The 16,268-nt window shown below is 42.0% G+C and overlaps 4 protein-coding genes across 4 annotated transcripts; 3 read left to right on the forward strand and 1 right to left on the reverse strand.

Annotated features, from left to right (window-relative positions):
• Positions 1–893: 893 nt before the first annotated feature.
• Positions 894–6,426, forward strand: ATC70_006800 (uncharacterized protein; the record flags this gene model as incomplete). The annotated part of the gene is made up of 7 exons (XM_064826069.1): positions 894–4,078; positions 4,134–4,471; positions 4,528–4,708; positions 4,762–5,046; positions 5,112–5,257; positions 5,321–6,075; positions 6,130–6,426. 7 exons carry the CDS (start codon positions 894–896, stop codon positions 6,424–6,426), a joined length of 5,187 nt encoding a protein of 1,728 aa, XP_064687583.1.
• A 1,557-nt stretch (positions 6,427–7,983) lies between these two features.
• ATC70_006801 (uncharacterized protein) lies at positions 7,984–9,763 on the reverse strand (the record flags this gene model as incomplete). The annotated part of the gene is made up of 2 exons (XM_064826070.1): positions 7,984–9,225; positions 9,281–9,763. 2 exons carry the CDS (start codon positions 9,761–9,763, stop codon positions 7,984–7,986), a joined length of 1,725 nt encoding a protein of 574 aa, XP_064687584.1.
• A 1,790-nt stretch (positions 9,764–11,553) lies between these two features.
• Positions 11,554–11,898, forward strand: ATC70_006802 (uncharacterized protein; the record flags this gene model as incomplete). Its single annotated transcript, XM_064826071.1, has 1 exon — positions 11,554–11,898. The coding sequence occupies one exon, from the start codon at positions 11,554–11,556 to the stop codon at positions 11,896–11,898; it is 345 nt and encodes a 114-aa protein (XP_064687585.1).
• Positions 11,899–13,538: 1,640 nt separating this feature from the next.
• On the forward strand, positions 13,539–16,168 carry ATC70_006803 (uncharacterized protein; the record flags this gene model as incomplete). The annotated part of the gene is made up of 6 exons (XM_064826072.1): positions 13,539–13,580; positions 13,634–13,753; positions 13,819–13,913; positions 13,974–14,184; positions 14,247–14,406; positions 14,463–16,168. The coding sequence occupies 6 exons, from the start codon at positions 13,539–13,541 to the stop codon at positions 16,166–16,168; spliced, it is 2,334 nt and encodes a 777-aa protein (XP_064687586.1).
• Between the last annotated feature and the right edge of the window lie 100 nt (positions 16,169–16,268).

The raw sequence follows: 16,268 nt of genomic DNA on the forward strand, positions 1-16,268 counted from the left end.
ACATCCAAATATTCGGCTGGAAATATTATGTTGAGTGGTACTATTGTATTGTAGTATCATACCGCAATGATACAGCTTATTAGCGAGATTACGGCGGTTGTAAGGCACGCTGAGCATTTTAGAGGCGATAGATAGTCTGCATCTAGTAAATTATTTACGCATGCTTTGCTCAAAGATCGACCAACAGAACAAACAAACGGCTGTCTGACTCCGATGCTTCATGCAGAAAAGGATCTAATTTCGACAACTGTCAGCTCTTTGTTTGCCCTTGGAAAAGGCATCTCAAGGTTACTATACCATCTCCTGATGTAACTGTGGGTAGATTGGCATCCATCCATGCTACAATGATCTGGTGCAGTAGGATTTGCTATTGCTATTTAAAAAAGGCCAATCACAACTTTACACAACGACCATCTCATTTCAGATTGCACAGAAATAGAGCGTCTGATGTTACAGCATGAGCAATGTATCTATCGGTAACTTTAAAGCAGACACTATGCCGAGCAAAGAAGATGCATGGATGAATGCAGGAAAACTATAGTGGAGAGCAGCCAGTTAGCCATACGTATGCTGAATGGTGAGCAAATAGAGAGGTAAGACATCTCAAATGAGGTATAGCCCTGGGTTTGAATACCACTGTAATTCGATTGTAATATAGACGTTTGGCTTCGTGTTCATTGCATGCTTTTTTCTTTTTGATTGTCTAGTTTTCTTTATCATCATCTATATAGAAACAAGACTGAAAAAAAGAGTCAGCTAATCTACGTCTTTTCTTTTTTTTTCAGCAAAGAAACAACTCGCTTCAGTGTAAGAAATGTTTTTTGTGTTGCTCATTTTGTAGTTGACATTGCCAACTTACCTTGAAAAACGTATCTAGTAAACGTTTACATTACATGGCTTCTCACAAAGAGGAACCCAATACATCTTTACTGTTTGGAGATTCGCCTGGAGATGATCCATTTAGCCAGCTGCAACAGCAACAGCAGCAACATCCAGCCTCGGAGCCAGCCGCAAAGAAAGATGAAGTCAAGGATAAACAACCTGCTGTCAGCACCGCTCAAGAGCAACAGCCTAAAGCAGTAGTAGGCGATGCTGCCAGCTTATTCGGTAACAGTGGAGACGGAAATGCTGATCTCTTCTTTTCATCCACCAACGCAAGTGCACATGCTACTCCTCAATCTGTCCATCCTCCATTGGCGACCAACGCGTCTGCGGCTTCGTTCTTTGATCAGCCTCAAGCAGCTGCTACCACCGCCTACTCCTTTTTCGACGATTTAGGCCAGCAGCATTCGGCCACTGATTTGACGCAATCCTACAGCCAAGAAAGCCAACAGCATTCAACCAACCCTGCTTCCAATTTAACACAAGCGTATGATCCAAATACCTGCAATAGCTATGATTACAGCCAGCAGCCAGCATTGCAAGAGCAAGAGCAGCAGCAGCAGCAATACGATCAAGCGCAATGGATCCAGTTTGATCCCAATCAGCATTATTACTACGATGACCAAGGCCAAGTGCATTATTATGATCCTAATACCAACCAAGAATATGATATGAGTCAATACGGTTATGATCAACAGGGACAGACATACGATTATCAATACAATCCTCAATATGCTGAATACTATGCTCAACAAGGGTACGATCCTAACGCTTATGCTGCTACTACTGCTGCTACGGATGCAGGTAACATTGGTGATCAACAGCAACAGGCTTATGCTTCAGTGCAAGATAACTATGATCCCAGTGCTTATGCACCTACAACCGCCACTCCTCAACCCTCTGAATCAGCCACTGCCACTGCAGCAGCTGCAAGTGATCTGCATTACTACCAACCCAGCAATTATGCAGCTCATCCGTCCAGCCAAATGCAACAGCAGCAAGCAGACTATTCATCTCAATCATACGCACCTATGAATACAAATGCAGTTGCTGAGGTACCCGCTCAACTTCAGTCCGAGCAAACCATTGATACGCAGCACTACACAGCTGAACAACAGCAAGATCCATACAGCATGCAAAGTTATCCTGCTGTGGACACCTCTGCTGGTGTTGTTGCAGATGCCGATCAACAGCAACAATCAGATTACAACTATCAGTCATACGATCCCAACACAGCTACTACTGCTGTTACCACCAGTGAGTTTGAGCAAAGCCAATTTGGACAAGATGTGTATGCTCCAGTGGATTTAAACAATACCAATTACTCTTCAATTCAAGCTGATTTTGAAGCCGAAGATTTGCAGCAACCACAAGCACCTCCACCACCTCCTGCTGCTGCCTCTAAAGACGTGGGTCCTCCTCCACCAGCAGGACCACCCAAGAGCGTATTATCTCCACCTCCACCACCTCCAAAATCCACCAACATTTCACCTCCTCCTCCTCAAACCAATACCCCGCTTGCTACACTCACTGCTCACAGAGATTCAATGGATGTCAATGAGGTACCTGAGTTATCCGAACAACAAAAGGAAGCACCCCAGGAAGATTTGAATGATTTGGATGATTTGGTGTTGGGTGGATCTGACAGTCAACAACAACAACAAGATCTCGTATCTAACATGATGGATCGTTTGACGGTAGCAGATGGTGCGTATGACACTGAAAAGACAACAGATGAGGCTGCTGCCAAGCATTCAAGAGATGTAAATGTCGCTTCCAGCACCGAAGATCAAAAGGTACCAGAGGCTGAAATCAAGACAGAGCCCACTGTATTTGCTAGCGTACTGAGTGCTGATGAACCCTGCGAAACCAAGAATAAAGAAGAGTTCAGCATCAATGATCAAAAGGAAAAGAAGGAGGAAGAGAAGCCTGCTATAACCAGTCAAGATGCATCTTACTTCCCTTTACAGTCGTCTGAGGATCACACAGGCATTTCTTCATCTCAACATGTCCTTGATCAAAACGAGCAAATCAGTTCATACGAGCCGGATCAATCAATCACTTACGATTTCAATTACGGGTCTGAACCAACCACTCAACCCGCTGAGAATGCCTATGAGCCAGATCAAGCCATAGGTTTCGAATCTCAAGCTGTCACTGGATACGAGCCAACTACAAGCTATGAGCCTCAACAAGCATCCGCATACGATCCTGAACAAGTTGCTAGCTATGAGCCCTCTGCTAGTTACGAACCTCAGCAACAAACCGCTCACTACGAGCCTCGACAGAATGATACCTATGCTCCTCAAGAGACCAGCTACGAACCTCAACAAACGTCTGGTTATGAACCTACTGGCCATGAGCCTCAATCTACCAATGCTTATGATCCATCTAATACTACTACAAGAGGGTATGAACCACAGCAATACGGCGGATACGAGTCAGCAGCTCCTTCAACACAATACGGTGCACCTCTTCCAACTTCTACTACTGCTGCCTCAGAACGAAACATGACATCGCCTCCACCATCAGGGCCTCCCAGAGCAGGATCCATTAAGAGCGTTGCTTCGCCTCCACCTGCCATGCAATCATACTATCCTCAACGCGCCAACAGTATTACTGAACCTGACCGTCGTCATCACAGCAGCTCTCCATTTGCAGGATACTACGGCAACAACAATGGTATGAACCCTCAATACCCTGTCATGGAAAGATCTGCCACAGTGCCTCCACCCATGACAGAACGCATGGCCTCTCCAAGACCCCAATTGATTCCTTGTCCTGACCGCTTGTGTGAAGGCGAGAACAAACCCAAAGCCAAGTTTTGCTGCGAGTGTGGACGTCCTCTGGCTGGTATTTCTCGCTCCACTACGCCTTCTGCTATTTCCCCCAGTGCCTACAGTGCCGCTGGCATGGAAGGATTCAGCCCCATGTCTACTGCTGTATTTGGGTCTGTTGCCGCAGAGCCTGTTCAGCGTACTGCGCTTGACGAGAAAAAGGATGAAATGGTGGCTAGTTTGAAGCAGTTTGTGGAGAACTCTGTTGTGGTTCAGGTCGATTTGGATGAGCAAGAAAAACGCAGACGTGCTATGGCCTATATTGACAGCCGTCTGGCCTCCTTTGTCGAGAGTAAGGCTATTTTATGGCGTGTTGTTCAAGCAATGATGGAGCATTCAACATGTGTATTGGGGGATGGGTAAGTGAAGAAAGAGTCTAAAGGAGGGATTATGCTTACAGTTTACATTGCATAGTGGTGAATTGGATAAATCCATCATTGCTCTCGTGTCCTCTTGGTCTCAAGACAGCAGCCAGAGCGCCTCTTCTGACGGACATTTGGATCAATTGGAAGCATTATTGAGCAAGGGAGACCGTGAAGCAGCATGTCAATTTGCCAATGACCATGATATGTGGGCTCATTCGTTGGTGATTGCGTCCAGCGTGAATGACGCCCTTTTCAAAAAGACCGTTACTCAATTCATCCAAAGAGAGCTGTTTGCTGCTGAAACTGAACTGGTGCCTCAGGTCCCTGGTGATAGAAAGTCATTGCGTATGCTATATTCTGTATTCAATGGTGCTGGTGCTGATGCGGGTAAGAAGATTCTTATGATCAAGCATGAGTCGAACTAACCCACAAATAACACGCAGTTTCTGACTATGCAAAGACATCGGCCCATGCTGAAGCTGTCTTCACAGATGAAACGCTGCAAGGATGGCAGTCTGCATTGACATTGATTTTGGCTAATCGCTCTACCAATGATCAAGCAGCTATTCAGGGCCTCGGCGATCAATTGAAGCATTTGAACAAGCATAATGAGGCCCGTTTATGGTAAGAAATTAAAGTAATAATGCTTTTGTTTGTTGTACCAACGCATATCCTAGTTATCTGTTATCACCCGATGTTTCTGGTCTGGACAATAGCAAGCTGATAGGGGATGATTTGTACACGGACCTAGATGCCCTGTATCTTGTCGAGTTGTACGAGTTCGCATCAAAGGCTTCTATTCAGCAAGACTTCAAGCTAGTGTTGGCTTGGTGGCTGAAGGATCTCGGCTTCTCTGCGGAATCTCAAAAGTACACAGAAGCCATCAGTGCCAAGCTGGTGGGTCCTTCTAGTCTGGACAAGCTGAAGCAAGTAGGCGACATTAGCCCAGCAGCTGATTCAAGGTAGAACCGGGTGCCAGTTTATCTGCCATGACAATATAAATCACTAACATTTCATTTTTTTGTAGCAGTGAGAATGTTACATCCTTGTTGAACCAACAGAGCTTTGACGCATTGATTGGTTCGATCGACGCAAAGGTTACTTCAATTACTACAAGCTTTGGTGACAGCAGCAATTATGCTAGTGCAAATTATACTTTCGATAGCCAAGGTGGTGAGTATTTTGTAACGCTTGTACAACACGTGTGTGTGTGTATATATTGACCCTGCTTTCTAGACTATAACAGCACACAAGCACATGATTATACTGGACAAGAGGCAGCAGCTGATTCGCTTCAACACGATGCTTACAATTACGGCTATGGTTATGGGGGCGGTTACACTGAAGCAGCTGATGCCACCGTGCCTCAAGTTACTGCTGTAACGTCTCCATTTGGAAAACCCAAAGGCATTCAATCACCCTTCCAAACTAATGTCCAGCCTGTATCATCGCCATTTGGCATGCAAAATAAGGCTACTGCTGCTGTCACATCGCCCTTTGGTCAAGCTGCTCCCGCAACAAATGACAACAATAATGCCTGGTGGGGAGCATCGGACGGCAGCCAGACCCAGGACTCACAGACGAGCTATCAACCATATCAACCTGAAGCCAATGCCAACACAAGCTATCAACCTGATGCTTACACTCCTGCGGCTGCTGCTACAACATCAACACCTGCAGCAGGGTCTTCAGCTTGGGACGATGATGATGACCTCGGTTTTGGCAACTCCAAGCCCAAGAAGAAGCAAGAGCAAGACGCAGATACGAAAACAACAGACAGCAAGGTTCAAGAAAAGCCCAATGAAGTCGACGACAAGAAGGAAAAAGAGCACACCGAAAAGCCCAACGGCGGTGGTTGGGGCATTTTCAGCCTCTTTGGCCGTAAAGAGAAGGATCCTAACGCTGAAGAAAAGAAGGCTGTCAAGGCTAATTTGGGAGAACAAAGCTCGTTCTATTATGATGAAAAGGAGAAGCGATGGGTCAACAAACTTGTAAGTAACATGGCATTGAAAAAGGAGGTATTTTTTACTCATTGTCTTGTATAGAATGACACAAAACCAGCTTCTGCTACGCCCCCTCCTCCTCCCAAAGCGGCTACACCACAACCTCCTGCTTCTAAACCCATGGTGCCTCCACCCGTTGCAGACTTAAAGCCAAGCAGCATGCCTCCTCCTCGAATTAATTCAGCACCCAACGTGCCATCCATGTCAGGCAGTGGTGGGTTGCCCAATGCAGCACCTCCTGCATTCAATACACCACAAACTAGTAGAAGAGCAGCGGGTGGTGGTAGAAAATCTGTGCGTTCTCGCTATGTCGATGTTCTTAGTGCAGATCAAAAATAAGCATTCCTATTTACCAAATAAAATTTATATACGTTATGATATTCACTTGAGAGAAGCTTTGTGACATGTTATAAAGTGGAAAGAAACACAACGTTGTTTGCAAGCAGGAGACGTCTTTATTCAACGGCATGGTGTATATGCTTTTTGGGATACATGTCAAGCTGCCAGAATCCCGCTTTCACGGAGCTTTCATGTGTATTTTCTCATTTGGCAGGATATCCAGTATGATAAATGGAAGCTTTACAGAAAGTTCACGTTTCATCTTTCATACATTTTTCTTCATAGTGATATAACCCTATTGATTGCAAGCGATAGGTTGATATATAGATAAGGCGCTAGGAAACATGGCGGTCAAAACCGTTTAATTATAACTTGTTTTGTTGTTCTGTGACAAACGCTTAAAATTACTGCACAGCTTGCCAATATAAGGCTTCAGCTTTTTCAAGCGTTGTACTGATGCTACAGCATTCAGTATAGGGTCATTATATGCCTACTTTGAGAGGTCAATCAATACGCAAATAGATGGTCAGTCGCTGTTTTGGTTGCCATAAAAACTAGCTAAAAGTATAAAGGAGGCGCAGTGAAAAACCAACGTGTTGATGCTCTTTCTGTGCAATCTGTCAACTTGACCAACTGTTTCCATTATTAATTAAACTCTTCTTCATTTTGTTTGTTCTACAAAATGGTAACGCGTTTGAACACATATAATGCATCCTTCCAAAGTCGTTTTTTCAGTCCCTTTTGCCGAGTTTACAGTGGGAAAAATAGCCTCTTCCTTAATGACAACATAGAGAAAATTGTGTAGTGCTCAACTCTAGAGGAAAACTTTACGGCATGCGTTGGGAAATAGTAGCATACCAAAAAGAATTTTACACGCTCGATTGTAGAAAACTTTAGCCTTGAGGCTTTATGTTTACACACTTTGGCTGGGCCAGACCTAGTCGACAGTATAGATTCACAAGCACTGACGCTACAAACTCAAGTTAAGTCCCAAACTGTTGGCATCGTGGGTCTACTACAATGTGTAGTGCTACAGGTAAATTAGTACAAGCTTTACATGTGGTCTCCCTTACAAACCCTCCGAGAAATCCAAACATCATGATTAACTGAATACAATTTTAGGAAACTACCAAGAGTGGTATCATTCGATGCGCATATTGATTTTGTGCAAGCTTTCAGATGAGAGAAATAAGATACTTGGTCAAGTAATCGGGCAAACAATGGAACAGCAATTGATTCTTTTGAAGATCGGTCAAGCAGCTACAGAGGAAATGGAACTAATAACACTCTTGGATTACATTATATTTTGATTTTCTGGTCCAACCTTTTTCTTCCAATTCATTCAAGGAAACTATAGAATACAGTAGTTAACATGACAAGCTGAAAGTACAGCGAATCTACAAAACCGTAAATCAAGCTGCTGCAGTGCTTGATATTGTTGGCAATCATATATACAGATTCAGACAATACTCAACAGCACTCAACAACATGATAAAAGAATTGAGGCTATATATATTATTTATTGTTACTGGAAATATGCAAAAGATTGTATGTGAATTAGAGAGATAAAATGGCTTGAGATTCCTTTCCTTCTTCCTCCATAGCAGAAGAGGGATGCGATAAACCAGCTTCGTCAAAGTTGGATGCATCAATCAAATGGTAATCCTCTCTGAATAATGTAGTTTGAACAAACTGCTGTAACTGCTGTGGTGTCCAGCCATCCTCCACTGCCTTTTCGAGGCCGCCCCGCTTCTCAATCTCTTTCTGTAATAGTGCTTCCGTCTTCTTTACTGCTAAACGATAGGCAAAAATATCTTTGCGTTGCTGTGTGATGGATTCTAATTCATTATCTAACACTGCTTCCAATTCATCAAAGTAATTCATCTTGAGTTCCAATTTCTTCACTTCTGTGTCGACCACCGAATGCACAAGACGACGAATTTCACGTTCTTCAATACTGGATAAAGACTTGGCTTTGGCAGCAGCAGATCCCAATGCGACAGAAGCGGCCTTCTCAATAGCAGTGCGAGGCTTTTTTACATCTCTATCATCGACATCCATAGCATCTCCGTCCTGCTCGCTCTGACCTCTCTTCTTTGCCTGCTGTTGTTCCTGACATGCAATGGCAGCATCAGCAGCAGCAGAGGCCACTTTGGGATCGACAGCAGACGCCAAGAATGCCAAAATGGACATGACGGGATTATCGGCTTGAGAGAATGGTGTACGTTGATGTTCTAAAACGGCATGGTGCTCATCTTCGTCGCGGTAGGGCTCGTCAATTGGCATTTGTAAAAAGTGGAAAATACACTGCTCTCTGGTCTTGGTGCCGACGTATTCTGCAATGGTGTTCCAGTCATCGTCGTAGAGTTCAATGGCTTCCAAAAGCAATAGTGTTTCCTCGTCAGACCATGCTGCCTTATCCTCACTGCCGTGCTTGTAAGCATCTAATTCGTATCGAATAAAGTCGCTACTGAAACTTGTAATGGGGAAACGGCCGTCTTTGTAGCAAAGAGGACACAGATCCATGTTCTTTGTCTTGACGCTGTGATAACGCTCACGCGAACAGTCAGCGCCACAGGTGGTGCAGTGGTATTGTCTTGTATCTCTGCCGGAATTGGATTCAAACACTTTTTGCCGTAATTCAACGTTCATGGTAGACGGTTTGGGTGCATTGGCTGCTGTTGCGTTGGGCTTGATATTAGGCTTGAAAGGCGCAAGGCCTCGAGGTGTGTCTGCTGTTACTCTGAAATGACCTGTGAATGGTGGGCCCACAGAGGAGGGCCATGTTGAGGGATCGCACTGTATACAATACATGATCAATATACCTGATACACTTTGTTTCTAGTCAACAAACCTCATAATTGATCAGTCCCCATTGCTCCAAGAATGCGTGCACTCGCATGATGGCACACACATCACCAGCTAGATTGCGTCTGCAAGCAGTAACTGCTAGATACTCTTTGGGATTGAGGCGATATGTATTGATCATAAAATCGCGATAATCTTGGTAAATCAAGGCTGTCTTGGAGAGATTGTTGTTGGTAAAAAATTCTGGCAGAGACACGCGTTCAATGTTGTGTATAGACTCAATGTCAAACCAGGAAGCGTAAGATGGGACACTCACAGGCTGTGTCTGATCAACAAGGTATTTACGAGCCTCTACAAGTTCAACATTGGCACGCGAAGACAGTTGATCCTGTTGTTGCTGCTTCTTTTCAGGTTGTTCACTCATAACGACATCTTCAGCAGGTGTATTTTGACTTTCATTGTTTGCTGCTGTAGAAGGAGATGAGGAAGTTGTGTCCATAGGAGATGTCTTTGATGGTGATTTCTCCATGATATCGTGTAATTGTTAAAGTGATAAAATTTCTTTCTCTTTTGTTTCTGTTGACTGGCTGAGTGGAGGAGGATGTCCTGATTCTCCCTCAAGTGACGTAGAATTTCACATCCATCAACAGCTAAATTGGGAGCCAAATCTTTCCAGGTGCACCAAACACACAAGCGTTTTTCCAATAGGAATAGATTGATAAACATGAGGAATTTCGATAAATTAAAGCCGATCAAATCATGCTCTGAAAGGTCAAGCTGTGTTGTACTTGATTTAGAAGCCTCGTGGGATGATTTTTAGGAGAGGGAGGATCCCATGTATGCCATTATACACAGCCAAAAGTCGGGTCGGACTATCACTCCACATTTCTTTCGACAGGCTTTATGAATTAGGAAAACGAAAAGGAGCTGTCTTTTGGTCAATTTCAATAAGGTGAAAATGAGATATTTGTTACTATAAATACTTGCACGGAAAAAGGTAAAAATAGTCGTTGAGAAAGAACAATATATGTCTTTTTTGCAAGAAAAAAAAAAACCTCGTATGTTTGAGTATACAGTTGTCTATGTGTTGGCCATTTCTAGGGTACATGAAATCATTCTATTATACCAACATCTTGTGATATTCTGAGAGACAGAGAGCCAGAGAACCAATGTATACATGTTCTGGTAACACAAAAAGAATCAAGTCGAGATTTATTCTTGGCTTCTTTTTTAAGAAAGCAAGGGCTTCAATTTGGGGGAATCTAGACAGACCCGACGATCAAGATTTTCCATAAAAAACATATAAAAGGAAGCACTTTCTTGTCTCTTTTTCTCTCTCTCCATCAACATTACACACAACCATATATATATATATATATATATACAATGTTTCAGTTTTGGAATGAATGGAAGCGCAAGGATGAAGATGATGAATCTACAAGAAAATCAATCAAGAAAGAACAGCAACCAAATATAATCCGTAGCTACTCAATGGCTTCAGATAACTCCACAGTTACAAATTGGAGTATTGATTGGAATCAGAAAAGAGCTCTATCGTTTAAAGAAGACTATGTCTCGTTTCCGAGTCTGGAACCACCTACCTCAACAAATAATGAAGTGCCTTGCTCCAATTAGACAAGCAGCATACATCCAAACACATCTATATACCTTTTCTGCATTGTTCACTCTTTTGTATCTTGTATCATAAATCATCTCTACTCAATTCCTCTCCCTCCAATCTCTCTATCTATGTATTTGACAACAATTTCTTGCTCTATGAATATCCACCCTCTCTTCCTCTCCTCTATCAATCTCTATGTCCCACATGTATGTAACTTTCGACCTTTTTTTCTCATCAATAAAATCTGATATGTAAATTCTAAACTAAACAGAACGCACTGGCATTATTTTTGATGTGTTACAATGGGCAAATTTCTCGGCTGACTCAATGACTGACCTACATTTACACCATCCCTAAGCGGATGAAAGTGCGTTCACGACGACAACATTTAATCATTTTATCACTAATAAGGGAAATACTGTTCGGGGCACCTTGATTTTTTTCAGGGTTGTTACAGATGACGACAAATGTATCTCTATTTTGTGGAAATGATACATTACTCATTGATACATGAATCATTTCCTAGATTGTAGTAGAAAGTATCAATATTAAAAGTCATTCCTTGCCATCATCGAATGAAAAGTAGACAAATGATGGTAAAAAAAAAAAAAAAAGAGAGTCGTAGTAGTAACTTGTTTTTTCAATCTAATTTTTCCCATTTCTTTCAAATATCTACATTCCCATATGAAATATTTATCATGTCAGTGACAACATCAAACACAAAGCCCTTGGAGAAGAAATTCTCAGACATGAGCTTAAAAAATAACAAACAAGAGGACAATGACCAACCATTAAGACGCTCAACATACAATATCCTTGACGCTTACGATAATAATATACCCCAAGATTCATCAAACTTGATAGACAATTACTCAATTCATCCACTGCAAAAGCTTTCTGATGGCTATTCTATGGATTTCTCACCCACCACATCCACAACTGCTGCAGGACAAGGAGAGTTGAATACCATGATGGAAGACCTTAGTTTATCGCCTAATAGCAGCGACAGCAAAAGGCATAGATCAATGCCTTATTGCGTCTAATAATGACATTAATAACTATAGTTTAATTGCCTATGTACATTTTAATGAATTAATAATAATAAAAGAAAACACCATTAGGAAGAATGGTATCATCCAGCAACTGTACTTGTTCTAAAGTTGGTACAAGACAAAATATGTTTGAAACATTGCACACTCCAAACACCATTGCCACTTGCAAGGTTTAACAAGTTTTTGTATAACTCCTCTATTTAGATATCTCGTTGCAATACTTGTCAACTTTATCATTCAATTTATATTACCGTAAAGTATTTTGAGATTTATGTAGTACTACAACGGCATGTACCTCAATCTCTACGAAAATGTCATGACTACAGCAGGCATGTCCGTAACATTGGATTGAAATCAATGAAATAGCCCATCATTGCCCAGTTATAACTGAGTTTGAATTTACTGATTTGCACTGGACTCTTCTGAGCATCCATTTAACATCCCAAATTTGATTTTTGAAATATACAACGGTTTTTACTAAGCTTATCTAGCCTAAATTTTAAGGTTTTTGGTGCAGAATTTGTTGGAAATTTTGATGATTTTGGTTGGAAGTAAATTTATCGAACATAGAGCGAGTAAATTCCAAAAAACCTTAAAATTGATCTTAATCAAAAAGTCAAATTTGGGCATATTAAATTCAGAATTTCAAACTTTCATGATCTGCAGCAGTTCCAGAGAATTAATTTGAGCTTAGAAACACTTTAATGAAAAATGTCGTTTTTCAGGCGAAAAATTGAAATTTGTCAAATTGAGATTTTTTTCTTTGCTACTACAAGGCCAAAATCGATGAAAATTCGACATTTTCTTTTGACCAAAAATTTTACTAAAAAGTATTTAATATACTAATTTCGGACCAAACAACACGATTCCACGTATTCTTAGGTCGAGGAGACGCTTCGTTCAGGAGATATAATCGATTAAAATTTATGTTTTTGACTATTTGAGCATCTTTGGAGCCATACAAGTAGAAATTGTGATTAATAACAATTGGTTTTCAACCTTTTGTAGGCATGCCATAAATGAAAGAAGATGAAATGCACTGCAAATGCTGGTTCAGGGTACACACGTTGCTGGCAAGACCATATTCATCATATTTTACGGTCATTGACTTGAGGCTGGATTAAGCTTGCAAGCGCAGTACACGACAATTCTATGGAATTCAAGTGAAGATACATAGAAGCTTCTGATTTATAAAAAGTGAGTAACAAGATGTTGATCCGTCACTCATAGGCATCAATGGTTGATTCGATATGTGTGAATAAAGTCTTGGTCTATCCCAAATGCTGCAGATTTCGTTCTGCAAAGCATTTAGACGATTGATATTTTATATAAACCGACTTTACTTTCTACGATGTATGATTTTTTCTGTAACGAATGCGTTTCTGTTGATATCCTCAAGTGCATTCTGTCCTGATACGAAAACCAAAAAAAAAAAAAAAAAAAAAAAAAAAAAAAAAAAAAAACCTTGATCTGATATCATAAAAGGTACCAAATCAAGTCTTGTGAAGCCTCCAGCCTTGATGGAGTTTCAAAGCCATCCATATTCGATTGCAATGAAAAAAAAAAAAAAACTTTTTGATCCTTTTTCTTGAAATCACATTTGACGTTTTTCCATAAAAGCTAATTTCAAAATGGGATTTGGTAGAAAGAAGCGTGGAAACAACAAGAACAAGGTAAATCATTTCATTTTATTAGTAACATGAATATGGACTGACCATGTGCGTAGAACACTGAGACATCTGGTGGTGCAGAGGATAACAGTAAAAAGACTCAAAAATTCTTTGATGAACGCAAGCCTTTTGCCATCATTGAAAGAGACAATGAAGACTTTAAAAACTACTACAAGGTAACAATAAACGTCCACTGGATTTGTATTACATGAGTAAACTAAAGCAATTCGAAAAAATACAGCAACAAAACCTCCTGTCTGAAGAAGAGTTTGATCAATTTTACAACCATCTCAAGACCATTTTGCCTAGTACTTTCCGTATCACTGGTAGCAGAGCGTAAGTGTGGAGGGATTCAGATACGCACAAGGGAAACCAACAACTCATCTGTATGAATAGTGCTGCTATGGAGATCTTGGATGTAGTTGAAAAGACCTATGTTCCCAATATGCAAGATGTTGTCATTGACGGTGTCAAAATCGAACCTCCCAAGCCATTGCCTTGGTATCCTGACAACCTTGGCTGGCAAGTCAATGCTCCTCGTCTTGTGATCAAGAAATCGCCCGAATTTCAAAAGTTCCACAGATTCATGGTAACAGAAACCGAAGCTGTAAGTTATAATGTTGTTTTTGTTTGCGTGGCATGATGCGATATTGATAGTGATGGATTTAGGGTAACATCAGCAGACAAGAGGCTGTGAGTATGGTACCTCCTCTTCTCATGGACATCAAGCCTCATCAATGGGTTCTTGACATGTGTGCTGCTCCTGGCTCCAAGACAGCTCAAATCATTGAAGCAGTTCACTCGAATGATAAATTGAATGAAATGCCAAGTAAGTCATTTATCTTTTGTTTCATGGCATGCCACTAACATGTGAAATTGGCGTAGCTGGCCTTGTTGTAGCAAATGATGCTGACTACAAGCGTAGTCATATGTTGGTTCATCAATCCAAGCGATTGCAATCACCTTGTTTCATGGCTACAAATCACGATGGTGCTCATTTCCCCAACATTCATGTACCTCGTGAAGACGGTTCTCGTAACCCTGTTGGGTGGCAGTTTGATAGAGTGTTGTGTGATGTCCCCTGTAGTGGTGATGGTACTATTCGTAAGAATGAAAAGATCTGGAATAGTTGGAGCCCTGTCGCTGGTCTCACGCTTCACAGTACTCAAGTTCAAATCTTTGCCAGAGGCTGTCAACTCGTCAAGCTCGGCGGCCGCATTGTGTACTCTACCTGCTCCTTCAACCCTATTGAAAACGAAGCTGTTGTTGCTGAAGTGCTCCGTCAAACCAAGGGCGCTATTCGTCTTGTCGATGTGTCTGCATCCTTGCCTGAATTGAAGCGCAAGCCTGGTTTGAGCACATGGAAGGTAACAACCAAAGAAGGCGAATTCATTGAGTCTATCGAGGATATCAAGGACATGAGACAGCGCAAGAAGCATGCTGCTAGTACATTCCCTCCGACCGCTGAGGAAGCCAAGGAAATGAACTTGGATAGATGTCTTCGTATCTACCCTCATCAACAAGATACTGGTGGTTTCTTTGTTGCTGTATTTGAAAAGATCAAGCCATTGACAGCTGCTGACCGTATCACACTTGCTAAACAAAAGGGCAATCAGGTTCCCGAAGCCGATGTGGTGGAAGCCGAGAAGGAAATGGACGTTGTTCAGGAGGAGATCATCCCTACCAAGCGTGCCAGTGTGGATGATGCGGTTGCAGAGGAAGATGCTGCTACAGCTAAAAAGGTCAAGACAGACGCTACTGCCACGACTGAGGCTGCTGATAAGGAGGAAGAGGAGGCCAAGCCCTATGAAAGCAAACCTAAAAGAGACGTTCCCGGTATCAAGGAAGCACCCTTTGAGATGATGGCAGCTGATTCAGCTGATCTCAAGGAGATTACAGAGTTCTATGGTCTTGACCCTAATTTTCCTCGTGATCAATTCCTCTTGCGTTCGGATGGCAATGCCAAGGGTCGTAGTCTTTACTTTGTGTCCAGCTCTATCAAGCGTGTCTTGGAATCCAAGGACTTTTCTCGTCTTCAAACTGTCAATACTGGTGTCCGTTTGTTTGTTCGTCAATCATCACCTGTCGAAAATGGCTCTCCTTTCCGTCTGACATCTGAGGGCATGCCTATTTTGGATGCTGTCATGAGTGACAAACGTCGCATCATTGTCGATATGAATGTGCTCAAGACTTTGTTGGTGGGAGCTTTCCCTACTTTGGAAGAGTTCCCTGAGCAATTGCGGGAAAAGGTCCGTGCCATGGAGTCTGGTTGTTGTATTGCTCGTGTCGATGTCTCTCAAAAGGACATTGTCAACGAACAAGACAAGGTCAAGTTTACTGCTCCTCTTGTGTTGCCTGTCTGGAAGGGTAAAAACTCACTCAATGTGTTGCTCAACAAGAAGGACAAGAGAGCTTTGTGTCAGCGTATCTTTGGCATCATACCCGAATCAACACCTGACCATTTGTTGCAAAGATCTACTGAGAACCAAGAGCTGAAAAAGGAACAAGATGCTGCTGCTGCTGCTTCTGCCGCTGCTTCTGCTTCTGCTACCCCAGATGCTGATGTTGTTATTACGGAAGAAACCCAATAAGAACAACTAATAACTATTGCATTCATATATGTATATATTTCTGTACAATAAAGAACCATTTGCTGCTGCTTTATCATGATATTGTGCGCTAATATCAGGG

Source organism: Mucor velutinosus (assembly GCF_035048745.1).
Source record: "Mucor velutinosus strain NIH1002 chromosome Unknown tig00001547, whole genome shotgun sequence".
Classification (NCBI taxonomy): domain Eukaryota; kingdom Fungi; phylum Mucoromycota; class Mucoromycetes; order Mucorales; family Mucoraceae; genus Mucor; species Mucor velutinosus.